General features: G+C 42.8%; 2 protein-coding genes and 1 non-coding gene across 5 annotated transcripts in view; all 3 read right to left on the bottom strand.

Moving 5' to 3' along the window:
• The window catches only part of LOC129814265 (glycogen debranching enzyme-like), a 101,370-nt gene extending 83,862 nt beyond the window's left edge, over positions 1 to 17,508 (bottom strand). For 2 of the 3 annotated variants that reach the window (XM_055867278.1, XM_055867277.1), the window contains exons 1-8: positions 17,442 to 17,508; positions 14,369 to 14,527; positions 4,933 to 5,143; positions 4,632 to 4,801; positions 3,836 to 4,039; positions 1,382 to 1,563; positions 984 to 1,095; positions 269 to 395 (exon numbers count right to left, since the gene is read on the bottom strand). In XM_055867278.1, the coding sequence (XP_055723253.1) occupies positions 269 to 395; positions 984 to 1,095; positions 1,382 to 1,563; positions 3,836 to 4,039; positions 4,632 to 4,801; positions 4,933 to 5,143; positions 14,369 to 14,453 (1,091 nt within the window). In that variant the 5' untranslated portion in view covers positions 14,454 to 14,527; positions 17,442 to 17,508. The other variant, XM_055867279.1, reaches the window with a different exon arrangement.
• LOC129814638 (small nucleolar RNA SNORA75) lies at positions 599 to 732 on the bottom strand. Its single transcript, XR_008753348.1, has one exon. It is a non-coding gene; the product is annotated as a small nucleolar RNA SNORA75 (small nucleolar RNA).
• Positions 17,509 to 19,126: 1,618 nt separating the features above from the next.
• On the bottom strand, positions 19,127 to 26,885 carry LOC129814264 (uncharacterized). Its single transcript, XM_055867276.1, has 8 exons — positions 26,260 to 26,885; positions 25,778 to 25,922; positions 25,409 to 25,504; positions 24,850 to 24,994; positions 24,342 to 24,487; positions 23,994 to 24,133; positions 23,719 to 23,868; positions 19,127 to 21,004 (listed from the first exon to the last, which is right to left on the bottom strand). Exons 1-7 carry the CDS (start codon positions 26,357 to 26,359, stop codon positions 23,726 to 23,728), a joined length of 915 nt encoding a protein of 304 aa, XP_055723251.1. The 5' UTR covers positions 26,360 to 26,885; the 3' UTR covers positions 19,127 to 21,004; positions 23,719 to 23,725.
• Positions 26,886 to 27,723: the final 838 nt, after the last annotated feature.

The raw sequence follows: 27,723 nt of genomic DNA, 5'->3' as shown, positions 1-27,723 counted from the left end.
AAAAGCTCGACAGTCAGGGAGCATTGAAAATTCCAAAAACTATAGCTAGAGGACTGTTTTCTGCACATTTTGACGGCAAGGAAATATTTGAAAAACATTGTGCGGCCCTCCGTACCTCGTTGAAGACTAAATGTGTCCCATGGGGCAAAATAGGTTTAACACTGCTGAACTAGACAGCACACACATTTATAAAGTACCAAACACGCACCAGGGTTGGGGTCAATTGCAAACTAAAGCATTGAGGAAATTGGAATTTCAATGTACTTACCTGTGAGGCACAAAGGTCTCCAGGGCAGAGTCCATGTCCACTTCGTTTCCGAAGCGTATGAACTTGGGGTCCTGAATGATCTTCAGTCCCTGTTTACCCCCAGTCTTCTTCTGGTCTGGTTTCTCTCCTGATTACAACCACATAATACCACAACCCATTCAATTAATGAATCAATACCAACACACATCATTTGTCTGATTGACAAGGGTGGTGGATTAGGTAGCATGTACTGTAGCTGCCAAAATTCATCTTAAAATAAAAATTGGATCATGATAAATTCAACAACAACAAAAAATCCCATTTATGTGCTTTTTCTTTTTTAGTGACTCCTTTTGTTTCACATCAGACATGGACAAACTCTCATTGAGGTGGAGGTAGGTGCCTGTTTGACTGTGACTTGGATCTACTTCTCGTGCGAATCCATACACGGTCACTGTTTGGACAGGTGGAGCTCATGAGAAGGGGAGACGGTTACTCTTTCGCATAACCCACTGGCATTAGGGGTTTATAACACAGAGGTGTATTCATGAGTGCACGCCGGAAAACTTTTTGCAACGAAAGGGAGAGTTTCTTATTGGACAAGTCCCTCCCTGTTTCGGCCTCTTTGCTTCTGTTTGGTTCTTTCTGAATACATCCCAGTTATTATAATGAACAGCAGATGTCATGAACAGAAAGACAGAACAGAACAGTACAGCGCTCAGTTGAATGCTCTCACCATCTGCGAGCAGGTCCCTGAACTCCTCCACAGCGCTTTCGATTCTGACCTGGAAGAACTCCCACAGCTTGATCTTGGGGAAGATCTGCCCCCACAGAACATCGCGGATTGCCTGAGAGAGAAAAATACACATATAAACGGTTCAAGGTTCAGCTCTTCACAAACGGAGCTCACAATTTCATCAAGACAAACCGAATAAGGTGATATGTGTAAGGCCCTGAGTTTTTCCTGACCACATCATGGCATGACCAGGAAAAACTCTGGACCCAGAGGGTTACAAAATCCCATAAACTTTCCTTAAGTTCCCAGTTTGAGGATTTTCAGAAAATGTTTGAATTTTAGGAAGGTTTCTGGGAATGTTGCAAACCTAGCTATGAAAGTGACCTTAAGACACTCACATTCAGGTGCCCCTCATTCTGGACCTGGGCGGGAAGGCCGTTAGCAGCGTACTTGGCATCAGCCATGTTGCAAGTCATGTGCCATATGGCCTGGTCCAGGACCCAGGCTGGCCTCAGGTGGGGGGAGTTGACCAGGTTGTGGCCACACTCAGGGTGCTCCTTGATCCATGGGCTGTTGGCGGCTGCACATGGAAGGGAAAGGGGCCAATGCAAGAGTTACCACACAGACATCCTAAATGTTATGGAGGACATTGAGGCCTTTTGCCAAGGAATATTACAGCGGTTAATACAGAGGTCAATAAAGGTTAATGGACTCTCCCTATGCAGACACTCCCTGATGATGTAAAAGCTAACCTTCTGTCAGTGGTAGGATAATCGTTGGGCATATGACTAAAATGGCTGTTGTACAGTGTATAGTGAAAGTCTACACACCCCTTGCACAGTCTTCACATTTTGCTGCCTTAAAATTAAATATATATATTTAAAAAATATATTTAACCTTTATTTAACTAGGCAAGTCAGTTAAGAACAAATTCTTATTTACAATGACGGCCTACCCCGGCCAAACCCGGATGACGCTGGGCCAAATGTGCGCTGCCCTATGGGACTCCCAATCACGACCGGATGTGATACAGCCTGGATTCGAACCAGGAACTGTAGTGAAGCATCTTGCACTGAGATACAGTGCCTTAGAGCGCTGCGGCACTCGGGAGCCCCAAAAAAGAGGATTCATTTCATTTAAAAAAAACAAATGTACACAAACTACTCCACAGTTTCAAAGTGTAAAAAAGTATAGAAATGTTTCCAAATGAATTTTCAAAAATGTAAAAGTTGTCTTGATCGCATATGTCTCCACACCCCAGAGTTAATACTTGTTCGAAGCACCTTCGGAAGCCATTACAGCTGTCAATAATATTAAGTAAGATTCGAGCCCGGGTTGTGAGTACGAAAAGCATTCTAACCATAGTGTGTGCCTGCTTATGATATGAGCAACTATGACAGAAAAGGGGAAAACTAACAAAGGTTTTCTTAATGTTGCAGCAAGTAACAGCAGAGCACACCCATTGGTTAACACAGAGCAGACCAGTAGCCAGCCCAGGTTGGGTGTCAGCTAGCACATGGCCTTTAAGCTGCCATGGAGATAAGGTTTCTCTGACCATTCAACCTTTTACAATACTGGGCCTGGGCCAGAGAATTCTGTTTTCAAGCCTTTATACTCTCCAAGCCTTATCTAGGTTTTTTTGTAGCAGGCTAACTACATTGCACTATAATAAATGACCCTCATTAGATAAACTTGCAAACCAAATAGGGTAACTGCACTAAACAGGAACAAGTAGACAATAGAAAAACAACTCAACTACTAGGACAAAAGAAACCAATTCTGAACCAATGGCAACGAGTCCCTTTGACGCAGGTTCTATTCAAAACACATCTAATCAATTGGAGCATGAGTCAATGATTTCATTCTCCCTTTTTAGTTTAGCATGCTAGTCACACAGACTCCATATAGTGTCTGCCTGAACTGCTATGCAACAGCTTGACTTCAGAGCTGCACACAGTGGCTAGGTTGAAGTTCACCCATAACTAAGTTATGGCAGAATTATCGAGGGAGGGTATTTATAACACGGCACTCATCTTTAAAGCTTGCACTAGATCCTAGGTCCATTTGTTTTGCGACTGTGGCCTTTCAATAGTGGCCTTTCTCTAGTCTATATTCAGTCAGAGGCATGTAGTATGCACACCCATTGTGATATTAGGAGTTCTGCTATGGCAACTTAGTCAACACACGACACTATACTGATAAACCCCCCCCCCCCCAAAAGAAAATAATTTTCCTACATTCCCTAGAGTGGGAGTTTATAAATGTTGTACATGTAGAGGACTCTTAGGGGTGACTACTAAACTATGAATTGTGAGACCTGCCTGGCTCGCTGACAAACCCTGGTTATTTTCCTCTGAACTAACTGCTCTGCTGTACAGACTGCTGTAATCTACTGGGCAGTTAGTAGTTCAACCAAGGAGAGGGAGACGCACACCCACGTTCATGCCCCGTCCCACCACCACACCCACGTCCATGCCCCATCCCACCACCACCACCACGTTCATGCCCCATCCCACCACACACACACACGTCCATGCCCCATCCCACCACCACACCCACGTTCATGCCCCATCCCACCACCACACCCACGTTCATGCCCCATCCCACCACCACACACACGTCCATGCCCCATCCCACCACCACACCCACGTTCATGCCCCATCCCACCACCACACCCACGTTCAAGCCCCATCCCACCACCACATCCACGTTCATGCCCATCCCACCACCACACACACGTTCATGCCCCATCCCACCACCACACCCACGTTCATGCCCATCCCACCACCACACACACGTCCATGCTCTCCCGCAAACACACACGTAAAGCCCCTCCCCCGACACACGCACACCTGTGTGATTGTAGACCACATCAGTGATACAGATCATGTTCCACTCTTTCTTCAGTTTCTGCACCAACTCTCCCACATCTGTCCAGGTGTAGTTCTTTCCCGGTGGCGAAAACTCTGGGTTCAGGCTTAGTTGGTCAGCTAGGGAGTAGCAGGACCTGGATTTACCGAGCGTCTGCAGAGGCGTAAAGTGGATCATGTTGTAGCCTGGGAAACAAACAAAATATCTTAAAATCAACAATGTAATAAATGAGTACTATAAGAAATAACATGTTATAAGATATTTTAAGACATATTCGAAGAAATTAGCTGAATGTTCTTTATTCACATATATCATACGGCATCATTTATATTACTTCTGTCACTTACTAGATGTATGCATTTTGTAACCCGCCAGCATGTTGATGATTAACCTAGCCCTCTTTCAAGAATGGGATATTGCAGAATGACAAGGTGAAATGTTGTGTAAACATTGGCTTGGGACCTTGAACTACACTGCTGTCCATACGTGACCTAAGAAATTAGACTAACCCTGTTCATTGTGATTACATGGGATTCAAAATTCCAGGTGAGACAATGCACTAAAATAGTATTCTTCACTCTTGATCCTGGAAGACCGCCGTGTGTGCAGGCATTACACACCTGACCCACCTAATTTAGTTGTTGATCAATTGAATCGGGTATTAAAGTCCGGGGTTGGAACAAATAAAGCCCTACACAGACTAGACAGCCTTCAAAAGGACACTACAGGTAAAGGCAGGCTTGCATAAGGGTGGACCCCTGTCCCCTGCTCTCTCACCAGACTCCTTAGCCACCCTCAGTCTATCTGGCCAGTCATCCAGGTGTCCGAGGCATTTGGACAAGTAGGTCTGGATGGTGATACAATCCAGATGGACGGGGTGGTCGTCAGCTCCGGCACGCAGCACTGGGTCCACCACCACGTAGCCACCGCCTGACTTCTCCTCGCGGCTGGGGGGGTGAAAACATGTTGAATATTTAGTTAAAACATGAAGCTCCAATGAGTTGCCTAGTGATGTCGTGTCTCATAGAGAAATGGAATATGAATACTACATGTAGTCTGTATCACAATAGTGTCTCACCCGTGACCAAAGTTGTATTGATACGATCCAGCGATCTGTAGGTCTAGGGAGCAGAACTTGTCAGAGTCGTCCTCTCTTCCCGTGGGGTTGTGCCAGTCCAGGGCCCGGAAGGTGTGACGGTCAAAGTGTTCCCCTGGGGCGGGGTAGTTAGTCTGCACATGCACATGTTTCCCCTGGAGAGTAGGGCCCAGACGGAACTGGAGCTCGAAGCCTTAGAAGAAACATATAGTACAAACAGGCCTGAGGATACAATACATCTATATGAGACATTCCATAGCATATGATAAAAGTACACAACGACAGATATTTCCTCAGGTATTACTCAGGCAACATCCCCAGATTGTAATGGCAGATCTAGCTAAAAGCATGGCGCAAGGCACATGGATCGAGTTACGTCTCCCCTCTCCCCATGATTTTGAATGCACCACTAACTGATACAATCCCTTCCGATTTTAATTGTTAATTCAGGAAATCTTGCACATCGCTATCAATGAACCAGCTAACAAATTTGGGACCAATTTCCCAGACACATATTTAGCCTAGTCCCGGACAAAAAAAAGAATCTCCAATGGAGACTCTCTAATGAGATGACTTTTTAGTCCAGTATTTAGCTTAATCTGTGGAAACCACCCCCTTAAAGTCTAGTTGCCACCATGCCTGTTTTCAAAACCCAGACCGTAACACTCCACCCTGTTGCCACTGTTAAGGGGATAGAAGCATGTCTTTAGTAGTTACACGATGCCTGCTAGCGAGAATTCAACGGTAGCCTACCATGTGGCTACTCTTTATGAACGGGTTAGAAAGGGTTAATAAATACCGGATCGGATCCAACAACAAAATCAAGGGCCTAGAAATCCGTGGCTTAAAAACAAAGGTGTCATTGTATGCTGATGATTCCTGTTTTCTTTTACATCCACAATTAGAATCCCTCCACAGCCTTATAGAGGATCTAGATACTTTTCTAACCTCTGGATTACAACCAAATGATGCTAAGTTTACTTACTATATTACGTACTAGATCACATTAAGTATTTAGTCAATATCCCAGTTTACCTATTTGCTTATGGGCTTACTTAGACCTAATGGCCTGTTTTGTAAATTATATGAGCAAAATATATTTTACATTTACATTTAAGTCATTTAGCAGACGCTCTTATCCAGAGCGACTTACAAATTGGTGCATTCACCTTATGATATCCAGTGGAACAACCACTTTACAATAGTGCATCTAACTCTTTTAAGGGGGGGGGGGGGGCGGGGTTAGAAGGATTACTTTATCCTATCCTAGGTATTCCTTAAAGAGGTGGGGTTTCAGGTGTCTCCGGAAGGTGGTGATTGACTCCGCTGACCTGGCGTCGTGAGGGAGTTTGTTCCACCATTGGGGTGCCAGAGCAGCGAACAGTTTTGACTGGTCTGAGCGGGAACTGTACTTCCTCAGAGGTAGGGAGGCGAGCAGGCCAGAGGTGGATGAACGCAGTGCCCTTGTTTGGGTGTAGGGCCTGATCAGAGCCTGAAGGTACGGAGGTGCAGTTCCCCTCACAGCTCCGTAGGCAAGCACCATGGTCTTGTAGCGGATGCGAGCTTCAACTGGAAGCCAGTGGAGAGAGCGGAGGAGCGGGGTGACGTGAGAGAACTTGGGAAAGTTGAACACCAGACGGGCTGCGGCGTTCTGGATGAGTTGTAGGGGTTTAATGGCACAGGCAGGGAGCCCAGCCAACAGCGAGTTGCAGTAATCCAGACGGGAGATGACAAGTGCCTGGATTAGGACCTGCGCCGCTTCCTGCGTGAGGGAGGGTCGTACTCTGCGAATGTTGTAGAGCATGAACCTACAGGAACGGGTCACCGCCTTGATGTTAGTTGAGAACGACAGGGTGTTGTCCAGGATCACGCCAAGGTTCTTAGCACTCTGGGAGGAGATATATGTCATTTTATTTGGAAGGGCAAGCCAGACAAAATAAAATGGGCCTATTTATATAATGAACATGACTTGAGGGCAGAAATGATTAAATATTAAAGCATTAAACATCTCACTTTAAGGCTTCAGTCATACAAAAAGTTATACTTGGCCTTTTCCCCTTCTTTCAGATTACAACCTCTCACTTTCAGTTATTTGAAAAGGAAACAATCTCCAAAATATCACTATTTTTTAAATAAGCCATATAAAGTTGGATGCAATTTCAGTTTAATCAATCAGAAAAGACAGAACACATATTACAACAAATACTAGGATTAAACTCAAATATATGAACTGATGAAAAAAAAACTCAATTTTGGGAATTAAAAATTAAAAAGGTATGATCTTTGTAAATTATATCATAAATAGGACTGGTGGAGTGATATCACACATGCAGCTAATAAAAATATATGGAAATGTTTGCTTTACTCAGAATTACAACCAACTAATTGCAGCAATACCACAAAAATGGATGAGGCAAGTGGAAGGGGGTGAAAGTAAGGAACTTGTCTGTCCGACCTGCATTAAAGACCAAAACTGGCTAAAGAAAATTGTGATTAATAAAAAAGTATAGAAGTTCCATTTAAGGACCAAAAATTGACAGCTGTGCCACAGAAACACAGCAAAAAAATGTCCTCTCACTGTCAACTGTGTTTATTTTCAGCAAATTTAACATGTGTAAATATTTGTATGAACATAACAAGATTCAACATCTGAGACATAAACTGAACAAGTTCCACAGACATGTACTAACAGAAATGGAATAATGTGTCCCTGAACAAAGGGGGGTCAAAATCAAAAGTAACAGTCAGTATCTGGTGTGGCCACCAGCTGCATTAAGTACTGCAGTGCATCTCTTCCTCATGGACTGCACCAGATTTGGCAGTTCTTGCTGTAAGATGTTACCCCACTCTTCCACCAAGGCACCTGCAAGTTCCCGGACATTTCTGGGGGGAATGGCCCTAGCCCTCACCCTCCGATCCAGACGTACTCAATGGGATTGAGAACTGGGCTCTTGGCTGGCCATGGCGGAACACTGACATTCCTGTCTTGCAGGAAATCACGCACAGAACGAGCAATATGGCTGGTGGCATTGTCATGCTGGAGGGTCATGTCAGAATTAACCTGCAGGAAGGGTACCACATGAGGGAGGAGGATGTCTTCACTGTAAAGCACAGCATTGAGATTGCCTGCAATGACAACAAGCTCAGTCCGACGATGCTGTGCCACACCGTCCCAGACCATGACGGACCCTCCACCTCCAAATCGATCCCGCTCCAGAGTACAGGCCTCGGTGTAACGCTCATTTCTTCGATGATAAACACGAATCCGACCATCATCCCTGGTGAGACAAAACCGCGACTTGTCAGTGAAGAGCACTTTTTGCCAGTCCTGTCTGGTCTAGCAAAGGTGGGTTTGTGCCCATAGGTGACGTTGTTGTCGGTGATGTCTGGTGAGGACCTGCCTTACAACAGGCCTACAAGCCCTCAGTCCAGCCTCCCTCAGCCTATTGCGAACAGTCTGAGCACTGATGGAGGGTTTGTGTGTTCCTGGTGTTGCTGTTGCCATCTGTACCTGTCCCGCAGGTGTGATGTTCGGATGTACCGATCCTGTGCAGGTGTTGTTACACGTGGTCTGCCACTGCAAGGACGATCAGTTGTCCGTCCTGTCTCCCTGTAGCGCTGTCTTAGGCGTCTCACAGTACGGACATTGCAATTTATTGCCCTGGGCACATCTGTAGTCCTCATGCCTCCTTGCAGCATGCCTAAGGCACGTTCACGCAGATGAGCAGGGACCCTGGACATCTTTCTTTTGGTGTTTTTTAGAGTCAATAGAAAGGCCTCTTTAGTGTCCTAAGTTTTCATAACTGTGACCTTAATTGCCTACCGTCTGTAAGCTGTTAGTGTCTTAACGACAGTTCCACAGGTGCATGTTCATTCACTGTTTATGGTTCATTGAACAAGCATGGGACACAGTGAAACCCTTTACAATGAAGATCTGTGAAGTTATTTACATTTTTACTAGTTATCTTTGAAAGACAGGGTCCTGAAAAATGGACGTTTCTTTATTTGCTGAGCTTAGATTGCAGTTGGGAAGAGATTTTCGATTCCATGGCACATGGCTTATGAACTGATAAACAAAACAGCTCTGGATTCAAAACATAAGAGTTTTTCCATTTAAATTATTATATCAAATTCTTGCAACCAATAGAATGTTATATACAGTACCAGTCAAAAGTTTGGAGACACCTACTCATACAAGGTTTTTTAAATAATTTTTACTATTTTCTACATTGTATAATAAAAGTGAAGACATCAAAACTATGAAATAACACATATGGAATCATGTAGTAACAAAAGAGTGTTCAACAAATCAAAATATATTTTCTTTTTGAGATTCTTCAAAGTAGCCACCCTTTGCCTTGATGACAGCTTTGCACACTCTTGGCATTCTCTCAACCAGCTCCATAGTCACCTGGAATGCATTTCAATTAACAGCTGTGCCTTGTTAAAAGTTAATTTGTGGAATTTCTTTCCTTCTTTATGCGTTTGAGCCAATCAGATGTGTATTTGGTAAAAGACCAAATCCATATTATGGCAAGAACAGCTCAAATAAGCAAAGAGAAACCACAGTCCATCATTCATTTAAGACATGAAGGTCAGTCAATCCAGAAAATTTCAAGAACTTTGAAAGTTTCTTCAAGTGCAGTCGCGTGTGTGGTTCCCACCGTAAAGCATGGAGGAGGAGGTGCAATGTGTGGGGGTGCTTTGCTGGTGACACTGTCAGTTATTTATTTAGAATTCAAGGCACACTCAACCAGCATGGCTACCACAGCATTCTGTAGCGATACACCATCCCATCTGGTTTGCCCTTCGTGGGACTATCTTTTTTTTCTCAACAGGACAATGACCCAACACGCCTCCAGTCTGTGTAAGGGCTATTTGACCAAGAAGGAGAGTGATGGAGTGCTGCATCAGATGACCTGGCCTCCACAATCACCCAACCTCCCCCCCCCTCCTCCCTCTCTGCAGATGACTTCGTCAACCATTTTGAAAAGAAGGTCGACGACATCCGATCCTCGTTTGCTAAGTCAAACGACATCGCTGGTTCTGCTCACACTGCCCTACCCTGTGCTCTGACCTCTTTCTCCCCTCTCTCTCCAGATGAAATCTCGCGTCTTGTGACGGCCGGCCGCCCAACAACCTGCCCGCTTGACCCTATCCCCTCCTCTCTTCTCCAGACCATTTCCGGAGACCTTCTCCCTTACCTCACCTCGCTCATCAACTCATCCCTGACCGCTGGCTACGTCCCTTCCGTCTTCAAGAGAGCGAGAGTTGCACCCCTTCTGAAAAAACCTACACTCGATCCCTCCGATGTCAACAACTACAGACCAGTATCCCTTTCTTTTCTCTCCAAAACTCTTGAACGTGCCGTCCTTGGCCAGCTCTCCTGCTATCTCTCTCAGAATGACCTTCTTGATCCAAATCAGTCAGGTTTCAAGACTAGTCATTCAACTGAGACTGCTCTTCTCTGTATCACGGAGGCGCTCCGCACTGCTAAAGCTAACTCTCTCTCCTCTGCTCTCATCCTTCTAGACCTATCGGCTGCCTTCGACACTGTGAACCATCAGATCCTCCTCTCCACCCTCTCCGAGTTGGGCATCTCCGGCGCGGCCCACGCTTGGATTGCGTCCTACCTGACAGGTCGCTCCTACCAGGTGGCGTGGCGAGAATCTGTCTCCTCACCACGCGCTCTCACCACTGGTGTCCCCCAGGGCTCTGTTCTAGGCCCTCTCCTATTCTCGCTATACACCAAGTCACTTGGCTCTGTCATAACCTCACATGGTCTCTCCTATCATTGCTATGCAGACGACACACAATTAATCTTCTCCTTTCCCCCTTCTGATGACCAGGTGGCGAATCGCATCTCTGCATGTCTGGCAGACATTTCAGTGTGGATGACGGATCATCACCTCAAGCTGAACCTCGGCAAGACGGAGCTGCTCTTCCTCCCGGGGAAGGACTGCCCGTTCCATGATCTCGCCATCACGGTTGACAACTCCATTGTGTCCTCCTCCCAGAGCGCTAAGAACCTTGGCGTGATCCTGGACAACACCCTGTCGTTCTCAACTAACATCAAGGCGGTGGCCCGTTCCTGTAGGTTCATGCTCTACAACATCCGCAGAGTACGACCCTGCCTCACACAGGAAGCGGCGCAGGTCCTAATCCAGGCACTTGTCATCTCCCGTCTGGATTACTGCAACTCGCTGTTGGCTGGGCTCCCTGCCTGTGCCATTAAACCCCTACAACTCATCCAGAACGCCGCAGCCCGTCTGGTGTTCAACCTTCCCAAGTTCTCTCACGTCACCCCGCTCCTCCGCTCTCTCCACTGGCTTCCAGTTGAAGCTCGCATCCGCTACAAGACCATGGTGCTTGCCTACGGAGCTGCGAGGGGAACGGCACCTCAGTACCTCCAGGCTCTGATCAGGCCCTACACCCAAACAAGGGCACTGCGTTCATCCACCTCTGGCCTGCTCGCCTCCCTACCACTGAGGAAGTACAGTTCCCGCTCAGCCCAGTCAAAACTGTTCGCTGCTCTGGCCCCCCAATGGTGGAACAAACTCCCTCACGACGCCAGGACAGCGGAGTCAATCACCACCTTCCGGAGACACCTGAAACCCCACCTCTTTAAGGAATACCTAGGATAGGATAAAGTAATCCTTCTGACCCCCCCCTTAAAAGATTTAGATGCACTGTTGTAAAGTGGCTGTTCCACTGGATGTCATAAGGTGAATGCACCAATTTGTAAGTCGCTCTGGATAAGAGCGTCTGCTAAATGACTTAAATGTAAATATAAATGTAATCCCAATTGAGATGGTTTGGGATGAGAAGGACCACAAAGTGAAGGGGAAAAAACAAAATAAGACTGTTGGAAAAACATTCCAGGTAAAGTTGTTTGAGAGAATGCCAAGAGTGTGCAAAGCTGTCATCAAGGCAAAGGGTGGCTACTTTGAAGAATCTCAAATATAAAAATTATTTTCAACACTTTTTTGTTTACTACATGATTCCATATGTTATTTCATAGTTTTGATTTCTTCACTATTATTTTACAATGTAGAAAATAGTAAAAATAAAGAAAAACCTTGAATGAGTAGGTGTGTTTAAACTTTTGACTGGTACTGTATATATTTACAACAAAAATATGGGAGATTGGAAATTATGCAGACAATTACATTGATGGAAGCCACAATCTATCTGCAATATTAAAGCTGATCTACCTCCCCCAAAAGTTGAAATAAATAAAACAGGTAGCCTGATTACAGATGTGTCCATGAAAAAAGGATTATTACAAAAATAGTTATTTCTGCAAAGCATGTAAACATTTGTAAGCATGTAAACATTTAAATCAAACTACTACAGAGCATTTGGAAAGTATTCAGACCCCTTCCCCTTTTCCACATTTTGTTACGTTACAGCTTTATTCTAAAATGGATTAAATAAAATAAAAATCCTCATCAATCTACACACAATACCCATAATGACAAAGCGAATACAGGTTTAGAAATTTTTGCAAATCTATCAAAAATAAAAAACAGAAATACCTTATTTACAGAAGTATTCAGACTCTTTGATAGGAGAGCTAAGGTGTATCCTGTTTCCATTGATCATCCTTGAGATGTTCCTACAACTTGATTGGAGTTCACCTGTGCTAAATTCAATTGATTGGACATGATTTAGAAAGGCACACACCTGTCTATTTAAGGTCCCACAGTTGACAGTGCATGTCTGATCAAAAACCAAGCCATGGGGTTGAAGGAATTGTCCGTAGAGCTCCAAGAGAGGATTGTGTTAAGGCACAGATCAGGGGAAGGGTATCAAAAAAATTCTGCAACATTGAAGGTCCCCAAGAACACAGTGGCCTCCATCATTCTTAAATTGAAGAAGTTTGGAACCACCAAGACTCATCCTAGAGCTGGCCGCCCGGCCAAACTGAGTATTCGGGGGGAAAGGGCCTTGGTCAGGGAGGTGACAACGAACCCGATTGTCACTCTGACAGAGCTCCAGAGTTCCTCTGGGGAGATGGGAGAACCTTCCAGAAGACCAACCATCTCTGTAGCACTCTACCAATCTGGCCTTTACGGAGCAAAGAACAGAGAGATCCTTGATGAAAACCTGCTCCAGAGCGCTCAGGACCTCAGACTGGGGCGAAGGTTCACCTTCCAACAGGACAACAACCCTAAGCACACAGACAAGACAATGCAGGAGTGGCTTCGGAACAAGTCTCTGAATGTCCTTGAGCGGCCCAGCCAGAGCCCAGACTTGAACCCGATCGAACATCTCTGGAGAGACCGGAAAATAGCTGTGCAGCGACGCTCCCCATCCAACCTGAGAGAGCTTGAGAGTATCTGCAGAGAGGACTGGGAGAAATTGCCCAAATACAGGTGTGCCAAGTTTGTAGCATCATACCCAAGAAGACTCGAGGCTGTAATCTCTGCCAAATATGCCTCAACGAAGTACTGAGTAAAGGGTCTGAATACTTATGTAAATGTGATATTTCTGTTTTTAATAAATTTGCTAAAACTTCTAAAAACGTGTTTTTGCTTTGTCATTAGGGTGTATTGTGTGTAGATTGATGAGGGGAAAAAACAAAGTAATCCATTTTAGAATAAGGCTGTAATGTAACAAAAATGTAGAAAAAGTCAAGGGGTCTGAATACTTTCTGAATTCACTGTATATTAATCTGACTATTCACAATAATCATATTATAGTGTGCGTGTAACTAAACAAATTCTTTCTGATCTCTGAAAATAGGTTCCGCTAATAAGCTCAGCAGCAGCTGCCTTATCAAGTGTGGTTGAGCCTGCACAGTTGCTCAACTGGGAGATTCTGAGTGATACCGGATCTCTACTTGTTCAATCCGGTTTTCGCTGTGCATCTGTAGCTGTGGTTTATGAAAAGAATCGACAATGAAAGTAGTTATTCAAACCCTCTAAACCAGAATCTTCTCTTAAAGAAGCAAACTATGTTGGATATGTCTCATAATAGTCTCACGTTACCAGATATCACACAGGATTAAGACGACTGAAAGGCTGCGACGAGGCTATTTGACACAATGTATAGTGTGAGTGCTAGAAAACGTTGTTGGATTTCGAATAATGGAAATCTTGGATGACCAAAAGGTGTCTGAATCCATGCAATAATTTGGACTACAATAAACTAAAAGACAACTCTCACATCACAACAACAAAAGAACAAAATGTAGAAAAAACTGCAACGCAACAAGACTAGGACGTGTGTACATGTCCGCCTGCACCCACACTCCCCAATTCCCATGGGCTAGCTACAGAAATAGCACACTGGCAAATATTTCTACCAGTATCATATTTAAATACCACGTAAAATATCACGTTATTCTCATTCTCAATAAGTCAATACCATGGTAGCCTTAGCCATGCATAAACGGGAAATAATGTCCAGGTACCTTGGTCCAGGCGGAAGAGTGTCCTTCCCAGCTGTTCCATATCTCTGAGGACCAGGACTCTGACTTGTTTCGCCTGGAGGGACATTTTGACTTTCCCTATATAGGATGCCCTTTACTGTACAGGGGATGATGCTTTGGAATTTTAGTTCTCGAGACCCCCTTGTGGAAAAAAAGGAGAGTCATGTGTCACCAGCCATCAGCCCATGTTTCCAAATACATTCATATTGACATTTGACTCACATCTTTCTCTCTCCACATAAGCTACATATATTTGTGAACATTCAACAACATTTTAATTTCTGTTGTACAGTCTGAGGCCAGTCTATTCCCCAGAATATGCATTGCTACATCACAACCAGTTGAAAATTGAAGCAATTAACATAAGTTCTATTCCAGCTGTCTAAAAATAGTTACATTTTAGCAGCAGCCTATTACAGTTTGTAACATTATATTGTTGACACATTGTGACAGCTCACATGATGTGGTTGAAATTGGACTAGTGGATCAAGTTCTTATAGATCCATGCATTTGTAATTTGAAAAGTCACTACAAAGGTGAAGTGCTTAGAAGCGTTGCTGTCAGCCTTATCCAAAAGTGGAAAACATGTGCAAACTAAATCAAAACGTACAGTTCCAGTCAAAGGTTTGGACACATCTACTCATTCAAGGGTCTCTTAAATTGTTTTACTATTTTCTACATTGTAGAATAATAGCGAAGACATCAAACTTATGAAATAACACATATGGAATCATGTAGTAACCAAAAAAGTGTTCAACAAATCAAAATATATTTTATATTTGAGATTCTTCAAAGTAGCCACCCTTTGCCTTGATGACAGCTTTGCACACACTTGGCATTCTCTCAACCAGCTTCGAGGTAGTCACCTGTAATGCATTTCAATTAACAGCTGTGTCTTGTTAAAAGTTAATTTGTGGAATGTCTTTCCTTCTAAATGTGTTTGAGCCAATCAGTTGTGTTGTGACAAGGCAGGGTTGGTATACAGAATATAGCCCTATTTGGTAAAAGACCAAGTCCATTATATGGCAAGAACAGCTCAAATAAGCAAAGATAAATTACAGTCCATCATTACTTTAAGACATGAAGGTCAGTCAATCTGGAAAATGTCAAGAACTTTGAAAGTTTCTTCAAGTGCAGTCGCAAAAACCAAGCGCTATGATGAAACTGACTCTCATGAGAACCACCACAGAAAAGGAAGACCCAGAGTCACCTCTGCTGCAGAGGATAAGTTCATTAGAGTAGACTGCACATCAGAAATTGCAGCCCAAATAAATACTTTACAGAGTTCAAGTAACAGACACAACTCAACATCAACTGCTCAGAGGAGACTGTGTGAATCAGGCCTTCATGGTCGAATTTCTGCAAAGAAACCACTTCTAAACGACCAATAAGAAGAAGAGACTTTCTTGGGCCAAAAAACATGAGCAATGGACATTAGACCGGAAATCTGTCCTTTGGTCTGATGAGTCCAAATTTGAGATTTTTGGTCCCAACTGCCGTGTCTTTGTGAGACGCAGAGCGGGTGAACGGATGATCTCTGCATATGTAGTTCCCACCGTGAGGCAAGGCGGAGGATGTGTAATGGTGTGGGGGTGCTTTGCTGGTGACACTGTCAGTGATTTATTTAGAATTCAAGGCACACTTAACCAACATGGCTGGCACACTTAACCAACATGGCTACCACAGCATTCTGCGTGATACACACCTCCAGTCTGTGTAAGGGCTATTTGACCAAGAAGGAGAGTGATGGAGTGCTGCATCAGATGACCTGGCCTCCACAATCACCCGACCTCAACCCAATTAAAGATAGTTTGGGATGAGTTGGATTGCAGAGTGAAAGAAAAGCAGCCAACAAGTGCTCAGCATACGTGGGAACTCCCTCAAGACTGTTGGGAAGGAATTCCAGGTGAAGCTGGTTGAGAGAATGCCAAGAGTGTGCAAAGCTGTCATCAAGGCAAAGGGTGGCTACTTTGAAGAATATAAAATATGTTTTGATTGGTTTAACACTTTTTTGGTTACTACATGATTCCATATGTGTTATTTCATAGTTTTGATGTTTTCACTATTATTCTACAATGTAGAATATAGTAAAATCAAAGAAAAACCCTTGAATTAGTAGGTGTGTCCAAACTATTGACTGGTACTGTATTTCCACATCCAGTTTAAATTTAGTCCATATCAACTAAATTCGGAAGACTTAAGTTTTCATCCCTTTTAGTTCACTGCAAGTATCCAACGGCTTCTCTCGCATACAACACACACTGTCAACATGCCCCTACTTGATGTTGCACAGCGCATGTGTCCATATTTAAAAGAACCATTCCGCCATTTTTCAACATCATATTCATAACGTCCAGCACCAAACCAGTGTTTACATATGTGAAACCAGCACGTTTCTATGATCTGTGGTTAAAAAATTAAGCCTCTAAAAAAAATATTTTCTGTGACATTGCAGGGTAGGATTAGAAGTAAAACACTGATTTTCAAAGGGTATTTTCTTGCTCCCTATGTCATTGTAAATCTCAGTGTTTAAAAATCAGTTAATTATTTTTTTTATTAACTACCATGTCATCAGGTATACATTTTTAACTTTACATTTGTTTCTCAAAAAATTAGATGCGCCTTTGTCACGTATACTGACACTGGTATTGTGCTGGGAATGATGAAAACGAGGTTGACAAGACTGGTGGACTTGCCCTTTAACTCATAACTCATTCTCGATTAAGTCGAGAATTTAGTCGGTTAAAAAGGCCAACAAAACTATTTTAAATGCTCGGTCTACCGTGTGCAGTCTGTCTGTCCCTATATAAGGACCAAGCAGGCAACTTGCTTCGTTTGTAAACAATGTCTCGTTCTGGGACGAAACATGCAGTCAACCACAAAACCTGACTCTGCAAGATGCGCACAAAGCAGTGTTGAAGCATTATGGTTAGCTTATAAACTGTCAAAAAGCAAACGTTATGCATCTGTTACATTCAACTTCATATACTCAATCCATCGTGAAGAGTCGCTTGAGTGTCACTTGTAAAGATAGAGTTTACAGGCTTAATTGTACCTAGTTTGAAGAAGAGGCTTGTCATCTGAGGGGAACGTATCAATGTTGCATGAACCTTTACCCCGACTACCGTATATTTACGAATATAAGAAAGCTTTATTATAATTTCTTGTAGACAGATGCAGTGCGAGTTCTATCCGTTTGGCAACATTATCTGGGGTTACTACATAGCACAATTCGTCTTAATCACCAAATTTTGCAATGCAAAACACTAACTAAGAAGTGATACACGATAAAATCGTGAACAAAGCTGCGCTGCTTTTACATGACCGGGACATGTGTTACGCAATAGTGCGGTCTATTTAATCATGTAGTAAATATGTACTATTTTCTGCAGCTCTTTTCATACTACAAGATCATTTCAATTTAGACTTAGAGCTGACTTTGCCTGACAGACTGTGTCATCATCTGATAAAGATGTATGTAATCAGAGGACAAAATGATCTTGTCCCACGTCAGACACAATAAAACACTAACATCCCATCCCATCCATTGTAGCATTCCACCTTTCTACTAAAACTCATCACTCATCGGTGGGTAGACTAAAGTATTTTCATCAACTGAATTAACATGAGGTTATATGCAAAATATGTGTTTTTATTTATAAAATCAATGCAATCACGTAAATTATATGTTTCTTTAGTTTTTTTGTAAATTATATGTTTTTTCGTGTTTTTTTTGTAAATTATATAGTGTTATTTACACTGGAATTGTATGATTATGATCTTACGATCATTCAGTGCATTTATTAGCATACATAAATATATTATATGTATTATAAACAATGATAGTGTTATGTATAATCAGCTGAGCTGAGTGTTAGGATTGGATAAATACAAATATTTGGAATTTCTCATTTTCCACCACCATAAACATGGAATTTCTCATGGAAGAATGGTGTCACATCTCTCCAATAGGGTTCCAGCCACTTGTAGAATCTATGTCAAAGTGCACTGAAGCTGTTCTGGCTCGTGGTGGCCCAATGCCCTATTAAGACACTTTATGTTGGTGTTTCCCTTATTTTGTCAGTTACCTGTATATCAGCGCACAGTACAATGACCACAATACGTGGAGGGCTTCTCCCTTGCATTATGTCTAACTACAACTGCTACAATGTATCCAGATAACTGGCTAATCCAGTCAATAGTATATAAAAGACAGTATGGTGTTGTTTGCTTGGTAACAATGTAATGAGTGCAAATATAATCTTCTTCAGGGCATGCTTGTCTGCATGTTCACCGTCAAACATAGGCATTAGTGCCACCGTCAGTGCAGGAGAAGCCCATACAAGCATACTACAGTTCCACTCATCCCCATCCCAGCAGCATACCACCCTGCATCCTACTTCTGACTTGTCCCTGAAGTCATGTAGGGTTGGTCCAGGTCAGTCTCTGGATGGGAGACCAGAAGCTGATGGAAGTGGTGTTGGAGGGCCAGTAGGAGGCTCTCTTTCCTCTGGTCAAAAGAAAATAAAAAAATCCCAAACACCCAGGGCAGTGACTGGGGACATTGCCCTGTGCAGGGTATGTCTTTCGGATGGCATGTTAAATGGGTGTCCTGACTCTCTGTGGTCACTAAAGAGCCCATGGCACTTATTGTAAGAGATGGGGTGTTAACCCCTGTGTCCTGGCTAAATTCTACATTTGGCCCTCTGTAACGATGTGCGCTGAGAGTCGGGAAGAAAGTTCAGGAAGTGAGTGTTTTAATAAATAAACATAACATAATATAAAACAAGAAAACACGAACGCACAGACATGACACAGAAACAATAACGCCTGGGGAAGGAACCAGAGTGACATATACAGTTGAAGTCGGAAGTTTACATACACTTAGGTTGGAGTCATTAAAACTCGTTTTTCAACCACTCCACAAATTTCTTGTTAACAAACTATAGTTTTGGCAAGTCGGTTAGGACATCTACTTTGTGCATGACAAGTCGTTTTTCCAACAATTGTTTACAGACAGATTACTTCACTGTATCACAATTCCAGTGGGTCAGAAGTTTACATACACAAATCAATTGGAGGTGTACCTGTGGATGTATTTCAAGGCCTACCTTCAAACTCCATGCCTCTTTGCTTGACATCATGGGAAAATCAAAAGAAATCAGCCAAGACCTCAGGAAAAAAACTGTGCCCTCCATAAATCTGGTTCATCCTTGGGAGCAATTTCAAAACGCCTGGAGGTACCACACTTATCTGTACAAACAATAGTACGCAAGTATAAACACCATGGGACCACGTAGCCGTCACACCGCTCAGGAAGAAGATGTGTTCGGTCTCCTAAAGATGAACGTAATTTGGTGCGAAAAGTGCAAATCAATCCTAGAACAACAGCAAAGGACCTGTGAAGATGCTGGAGGAAACAGGTACAAAGGTATCTATATCCACAGTAAAACATCGACCTAACCTGAAAGGCAGCTCAGCAAGGAAGAAGCCATTGCTCCAAAACCGCCATAAAAAAGCCAGACTACGGTTTGCAACTGCACATGGGGACAAAGATTCACCCAACTTATTGTGGGAAGCTTGTGGAAGGCTACCCGAAACGTTTTAAAGGCAATGCTACCAAATACTAATTGAGTGTATGTAAACTTCTGACCCACTGAGAATGTGATGAAAGAAATGAAGGCTGAAATATATCACTACTATTAAGACATTTCACATTCTTAAAATAAAGTGGTGATCCTAAATGACCTAAGACAGGGAATTTATAATAGGATTAAATGTCAGGAATTGTGAAAAACTGAGTGTGAATGTATTTGGCTAAGGTGTATGTAAACTTCCGACTTCAACTGTATAGGGAAGGTAATCAGGGAAGTGATGGAGTCCAGGTGAGTTTTACCAGGGAGAGGAATGAACCAAGGTCCGCGTAATGTTGGTGACAGGTGTGCGCCATAACCAGCAGCCTGGTGACCTAGAGGCCGGAGAGGAGCACACGTGACAGTACCCCCTCCCCGACGCGGTTGGCTCCAGCCGCAGGACGCCAACCAAAGGGACAATCCCGAGGATCAGGAGCGATCCGGTCACCCCTGCTGATGCGTGGGATCCTGACCGGCTGAGGCAGGGGAGCCTGTAAGGGCTCCCAGACGTCATTCCCACCACCAACAAAAATGTAATAAATACACACACACACACACATATATATAATGCAGTTTAAAAACACTCCCTGATGCTTCCCTTAGGTGAGGCATCATTCTGTAACGATGTGCGCTGAAAGTCGGGGAGCAAGTTCAAGGAGTGCGTGTTATAATAAATAAACGTAACATAATACAAACCAAGAACACACGAACAACACACAGACATGACTCAGAAACAGAAACTTGGGGAAGAAACCGAGGGGAGTGACATATATAGGGAAGGTAATCATGATGGAGTCCAGGTGAGTTTGATGATGCGCAGGTGCGCATTATGATGGTGACAGGTGTGCGCCATGACGAGCAGCCTGGTGACCTAGAGGCCGGAGAGGGATCACACGTGACACCCTCATACCCTCATGGACACTTAATCATCCCCAGCTTTCAATTGGTTCCTTCTTCTCTCTGGTAACTATTCCCAAGTTCATTGCTGTAAATTAGAATGTGTTCTCAGTCAACTTACCAGGTTGAATAAATAAAATAAAACAACATCATCAGTGTCTAGACTAATAGATTTTCATAAGTGAACATATCATTATAAATACAGCACACTAGACTATAGGCAAAATATGTGTTTTATTTCTAAAATCTATGCAAACTAGTAAGAATTAATCATGTTAAAATATATAGTGTTATTTACACTGGAATCGTATTATCATGATCATGATTCAGTGCATTGATTAGCATACAGAAATGGGTTATATGTCTTATATCAGCTGAGCGAAGTGCTGTGATTGGATTAACACAGATATTTGAATACTGAATGTAAAGTGTAAAGGGTAAAACGTTTTAACGGCAGTATAGGCTTTGACACTTTGGTAGACATCATATTGTGGTGTGTGAAACAGGCTACCAGTCTTTTACATTAATATCTTCCACTGCATCTAGTCCAAACTGAATAATGAATGTGTATGGTGTAAGATAGGCAGATATGTGCTATGTATGTTATAGGCAATTGGGCTTTGACATTTCGGTGATAAGACAGATCGCAGTGGGGTGTAGACTGTATTATACTGACTGTTTTAAAAATCTTTCATTGAGAGTATTTTAACTTTTTGTATTGTTTGTTGGTTTGGCAATGCCACTGTCAGCCAGAAAAATATGCTGAGAAGGATTATCACCACAGCAAGCAAGGTACTTGGAGTCAAACAGACAGGCCTGGATGAGATCTTTAACCTGTCTGGGAACGGGGTTCCGCTAGCGGACAGCCAACAGCCAACTAAATTGCAGGGCGCAAAATTCAATCAACAGAAATCTCATAATTCAAATTTCTCAAACATACAAGTATTAGACATCATTTTAAAGATAAACTTCTCGTTAATCCAACCACAGTGTCCGATTTCAAAAAGGCTTTTCGGCGAAAGCACAACATATCATTATGTTAGGTCAGCAACTAGTCACAGAAAGCATATAGCCATTTTCCAACCAAAGAGAGGAGTCACAAAAAGCAGAAATAAAATTAATCACTAACCTTTGATATTATTTATCAGACGACACTCCCGGGACAACATGTTACACAATACATGTATGTTTTGTTCGATCAAGTTCATATTTATATCCAAAAACCTCCGTTTACATTTGGCTTTGCCTCCAAAACATCCTGTGAATTTGCACAGAGCCACATCAATTTACAGAAATACTCATAATAAACTTTGATAAAAGATACAAGTATTATGTACAGAATTATAGATATACTTCTCCTTAATGCAACCGCTTGTCAGATTTCAAAAAAGCTTTACGGAAAAAGCAAACCATGCAATAATCTGAGTACGGCGCTCAGAGACCAAAACAAGCCAAACATATACCCACCATTTTACATTTAAGTCATTTAGCAGACGCTCTTATCCAGAGCGACTTAGAAATTGGAAAGGTCATACATATTCATCCTGGTCCCCCCGTGGGAATTGAACCCTGGTCCCCCCGTGGGAATTGAACCCACAACCCTGGCGTTGCAAGCACCATGCTCTACCAACTGAGGCACACGGGACCATGTTGCGGAATCAACAGAAGTCAGAAATAGCATTATAAATATTCACTTACCTATGATGATCTTCATTATAATGCACTCCCAGGAATCCCAGTTCCACAATAAATGTTTGTTTAGTTCGATAAAGTCCATAATTTATGTCCAAATATCTCCTTGTTGTTCGCGCCTTGAGTTCACAAATCCAAATTCATGACGCGCGATCACTAGGTCCAGATGAAAAGTAAAAAAGTTCCGTTACAGTCCGTAGAAACATGTCAAACGATGTATAGAATCAATCTTTAGGATGTTTTTAACATAAATCGTCAATCATGTTCCAACCGGAGAATTCCTTTGTCTTTATAATGGCAATGGAACGCGCATGGTCAGCGCATGCCATTCTGCCAGACCTCTGACTCATTCAGCTCTCATTCACCCCCACTTCACAGTAGAAGCCTCAAACAAGGTTCTAAAGACTGTTGACATCTAGTGGAAGCCTTAGGAAGTCCAATATGACCCCATAGACACTGTATATTCGATAGGCGATGAGTTGAAAAACTACAAAGCTCAGATTTCCCACTTCCTGGTTGGATTTTTCTCAGGTTTTCACCTACCATATGAGTTCTGTTATACTCACAGACATCATTCAAACAGTTTTAGAAACTTCAGAGTGTTTTCTATCCAAATATAGTAATGATATGCATATATTAGCAACTGGGCCTGAGTAGCAGGCAGTTTACTCTGGGCATGCTTTCATCCAAACGTGAAAATGCTGCCCCCTATCCCAAACAGGTTTTAAGGTCAGGGCCCTCTGCAAGGCTCACAATATCATTTTAGACCCAAGCCAGCCTCTATTCCCGGACTTTGAAATACTCCCCTCTGGGCGCAGGTATAGGGCACCCATCAGCAGGAAAAACGGAACCAGACAATAATTTGTGCCAGGTGTGATATCCCTCCTAAATAGCTCGGACTAATTTTCCTATCGACTAAATAAGGCCAGCAGGCTAGTCTTTATTATTTATATATATATATATATAAAACATTTTATTGGTATGTAACTGTTATGAAAGTTGTATTGTCAATTTTGTTTTGTATTTAAATGCCACTTTAAACATGTACATGACACTGCAACAAAATTTCCCCATGGGGACAATAAAGTCAGTAAGTAAGTAAGTGTGTACCAGTTGTCTACATGAGTATCTTCCTCTGCTTCTTGGACAGGCTGCTGGGTGAGTTCAAAGCCTCCGGGTGAAGGGTCTGGTTCCTGGTTCTCCTGATCACCAGGGAGACTCGCACCACCAGGAGCACACAGGAAATCACCAAGAGCACAACTGGAAGTGACAGAAGACACAGAGTGAATTATTATACATCATTTACATTTACACTCAGTATACCAGGTGTCGTTGACCTTGCACTTGGTAATAGATCTCTAGTCTGAGAGATGACGACTACTCACCCATGAAGATAGCGTTAGCGCTTGGTGCTGCAGGGTTGTAGTGCTTGGTCACGTTTCCAACCAGAGCAATGATCACCACAGGGTAAATAGTCAGGATGTACCTCACATGTTGATACAGCAGGAAGTTCTCAATACCAAACCTACAATGAAAACACATTACAATTACATTGAGAGTATGTGGCTGTGTGCACAAATGTGCCGAGAGGTCCAATTTAGTAACATCTGGATGATGAACAAATTAAAGATATGCCTAAAGTAAGTGAGATTGGATCATATGTCCAAAACTGTAATATAAAAAGTGATGAGCCTGATTCTCATAAGAGAGAACATTTGTAAAACTGAGCTTACCATCCGATCACCTCCACCAGTAGGATGCAGAGAGACATGGTGGCTGCAGTGCTCTTTGCCACTCCAGAGAGGTCCAACACCAGAGTGAAGTTGATCAAAGTGGCGATGGTTGTCCACGTGCTGTACAGCGCAATGCCATTTTGCACCTAAGAGTTAAGAAAACGATACCTGTAGTATGACTGTAGAATTGTGGGATTCCTCATAAGAGGACAAATGAAGGATAGAGGAACTGAAAGTGGATTACCTACAATAACTAGGGAAACCACAGCACAATATAATTACTGTAAAGTAAAATGCACTAGGATGGCCAGGCTCCAGATCTGAATGTGCTTTAGCCAACTCGTCTCAATATACATTTTGCCATTCAATTAAATGGTGTGCATGAATCCTATGAAAAACAATACTCTGACTGGAGTTGGCTAAAGCACATCTGGGACCAGGCTACAATCATAATGCTGGTGTAAGATTATCGAACAAATAACTCGAATAACCCTCAAATTAAACTCACCAGCAACCGAATGCACCAGAGGTCCCTGGGGTGGTTCTGGCTGAGCCAGGCTCCGTAAACACTCAGCCCATAGCAGGAGAAGAAGACCATGGAGTAGTTGGTGACAGCAATGGTCGCCATTACAATCAATGCCGCAGTCACCTGCCTGTCAGGAACAGTAAAAAAAAGACCACTCTATTTGATTGACAAGTTACCTCTGTTTTGAGCTGACAATCTACATGCCTGGTAATTATAATAGCATGATAGAGACCCAGAGCAATATGATGAATATCAACGGGTCTATCTATACCGTATGTAGTAACAACATTGTAAAGCAAAGGAGTTGGGGAAATGCTAGGCCTATGTGGTTCAACTTGTCTCAATGTTCTATACGGACTGGCAGAGGCCCACAGTGTGGGCAGTGTTGTACGGTTACAGTAAGTGGAGAGATGCTGCAATTTTGCATCCACCCATCCACTTAAATCAGGCTAGTCAGGAAACAGGAACAGTACATGATTCACCCATGGCTGATAATGACATTGGATCTCATTGGTTTAGGTGTTCAAAGACTGTTACGCACTCTTGATCCCATAGGAGCAGCCAGGTCATGTTGAGGGCCATGTTAACTATCCAGGACAGGTAGAAACCGTACAGTAGCACAGAGAGGGTCCAGCTCCTGAGGAATAGAAGAAGAAAGAAGTTGGTGTCAGAAGAACACACATTCTACTGTAGCTACCAACATCAAAACCATTTCAATACCTACATAATAATACAATGTTCATTTCTAATAAATGCATTTCATTGTCTACATGTTGACACTACAGTAGGATGGTGGCCTAAAATATGGAATAGAATAGATACCAGTACAGTACAATAGAATAGTAGGCAGATGGATGGCTGCATGGTTGGATTATCTGATATAGGTAGGCCAATAGTTTTGTGTCAGTACCCTCTGTAGATCAAGGAGATGATATACATGACCATGAGGGTCAGCCAGGTGTAGATAAGCCCCCAGATGGAGAAGGTCCATCCGGCCGGAGTTATGTCAGTCTCATACTTCCTGGAGATGTTCCCTGTACTCCAGTGGAATGGTCCTACGAGAGAAAGTGTAGCAAAACAAGTACATTGTAACAGATGCGAAACTACAGTAGAAGTTTTTGTGTCAGTAAGTTATGTTTTCTGAAGAACAGGACTTCCTCCCTAAGTTTATGTCATGCTGGGGGGACTTCTGCTTTTACATGTGTGCCTCTACTTCCAATGTAATTACTTAATATTACCATATTAACGGAATAATGACATTGGTATCATTGCCCAACATTTTTTGTTTCTTGCCCAAACATTTACGAGAAGAAGCCATCACATAGTTAGTTGCAGCACATGATAGCACTTTATTACACACTGAGTTCAAAGTTACGTGATAAACTCACTCACCCTTTCCAGCTCCTGCCATGGCATTTATTGCCAAAGCAGAAATGTAGATCAGCACAGACAGTGTAATGACCACAATACGAGGAAGGCTTCTGTCCTCCATTGTACCTATCTCACTTCAACAGCTCAAATGTAGGCCTGTCTAGATAACTTGGCTGTCCAGTCGATAGTTGAGTATGTGTTAAGAGAATTATGTTCTCAATGTTCTTAAACTGAACGTTAATTCATCTACTCAGTCTGCAACCCAGAGTTTGTAAGGTTCTGGTTTAAATGAAGCAGACGGAGACCAAGCTTTCAAGAGTCAGATTCTTTTCATCACGAGAGCTCTGAATATTATACAATGCGCATAGCCTTTTATACCTCACACATTTCATTATGACATACACTTTATAAATGCCCCTCCTCTCATCTAACTCTGTCAATAATGTTCAACTTCGATAGCTTCTTCTGTCTAACCGGGTTCCTCTATCAACATGTCTGCAACGGACAAGTCGAGCTCAGAACAGGAAACCTCTGTGGTTCCCCAGTGCCTGACTTACTTCTCTTCTCGGAGCACAGTCTAGTCTATAATGTCAGAGTAATAGACCAAATAGTTTCCTGTAAATCCACACAGATATGTTCCATCCTATTATTGTCAATATTTCTCTAACCTACTTTGAAACACACACACACACACACATGTTAAATGTCCCCTTCTATTATTTGGCATTAACTCAATAAACGAAGTCTTCTCCAAATGGTCATTGCTTATCATATTCTGCAACATGTTTCTACTACAAGCCTAACGGTTTCTCCCCTCCCTGGGTGGGGAGACCTCCTTCCTGTTATTAGTTTCACAGTTGTCACAATACATTGAGTGGTTGTTTTAACTTTTAGCCCTTAATAATTAACTTATATCATTTCTATATCACTATGAAAGTCCTCAGTGTTCTGTAACAAATCTAATGAGTGGAAAAATGCTTGTCAGCGTTATCACTGTTAATCATCGGCATTACTAGCACCACCTGCTGTGCAAGAGTAGTCTATACAATGCAAAATATTTCAACTAAAATGGTTATCAGTTATTCTCAGTCTAATGATACATCTAAAAACTATTTGTAATAGAGGGAAAAAAATGTTGGTAGAAATGTGAGTTAGCAAATCAAACTACAAAATGATGTTATGGCATTGTAACGGGAAGAGGTGGGTGTGTGTTCATCACTATCTGGCCGAGTTGCAAAGTCAGAAGCCCCGCCTACCCGATCAATCACACGCAGTTCGGGGCGTTCCTGCATGTGGGCATTACTGCATCTGCAGGAACCCCCCTTGAGCATCCAATTGGTTCCTGCATGAATGCCCCGGATGATCTGTTAGGCAGCCGGCCACGACAGTAACCTCCCAGCCCCTCGGTAACCCCGCTGTCAGCAGTGCGTCTCTCCAGGCCACCCCGGCTTCCCGAGAACCCTGCTTACCTCCTCCAGAATGCTT

This window comes from Salvelinus fontinalis, chromosome 17, assembly GCF_029448725.1.
Source record: "Salvelinus fontinalis isolate EN_2023a chromosome 17, ASM2944872v1, whole genome shotgun sequence".
In the NCBI taxonomy this organism is placed as follows: domain Eukaryota; kingdom Metazoa; phylum Chordata; class Actinopteri; order Salmoniformes; family Salmonidae; genus Salvelinus; species Salvelinus fontinalis.
This window is presented reverse-complemented; position numbering and strand designations above follow the sequence as displayed.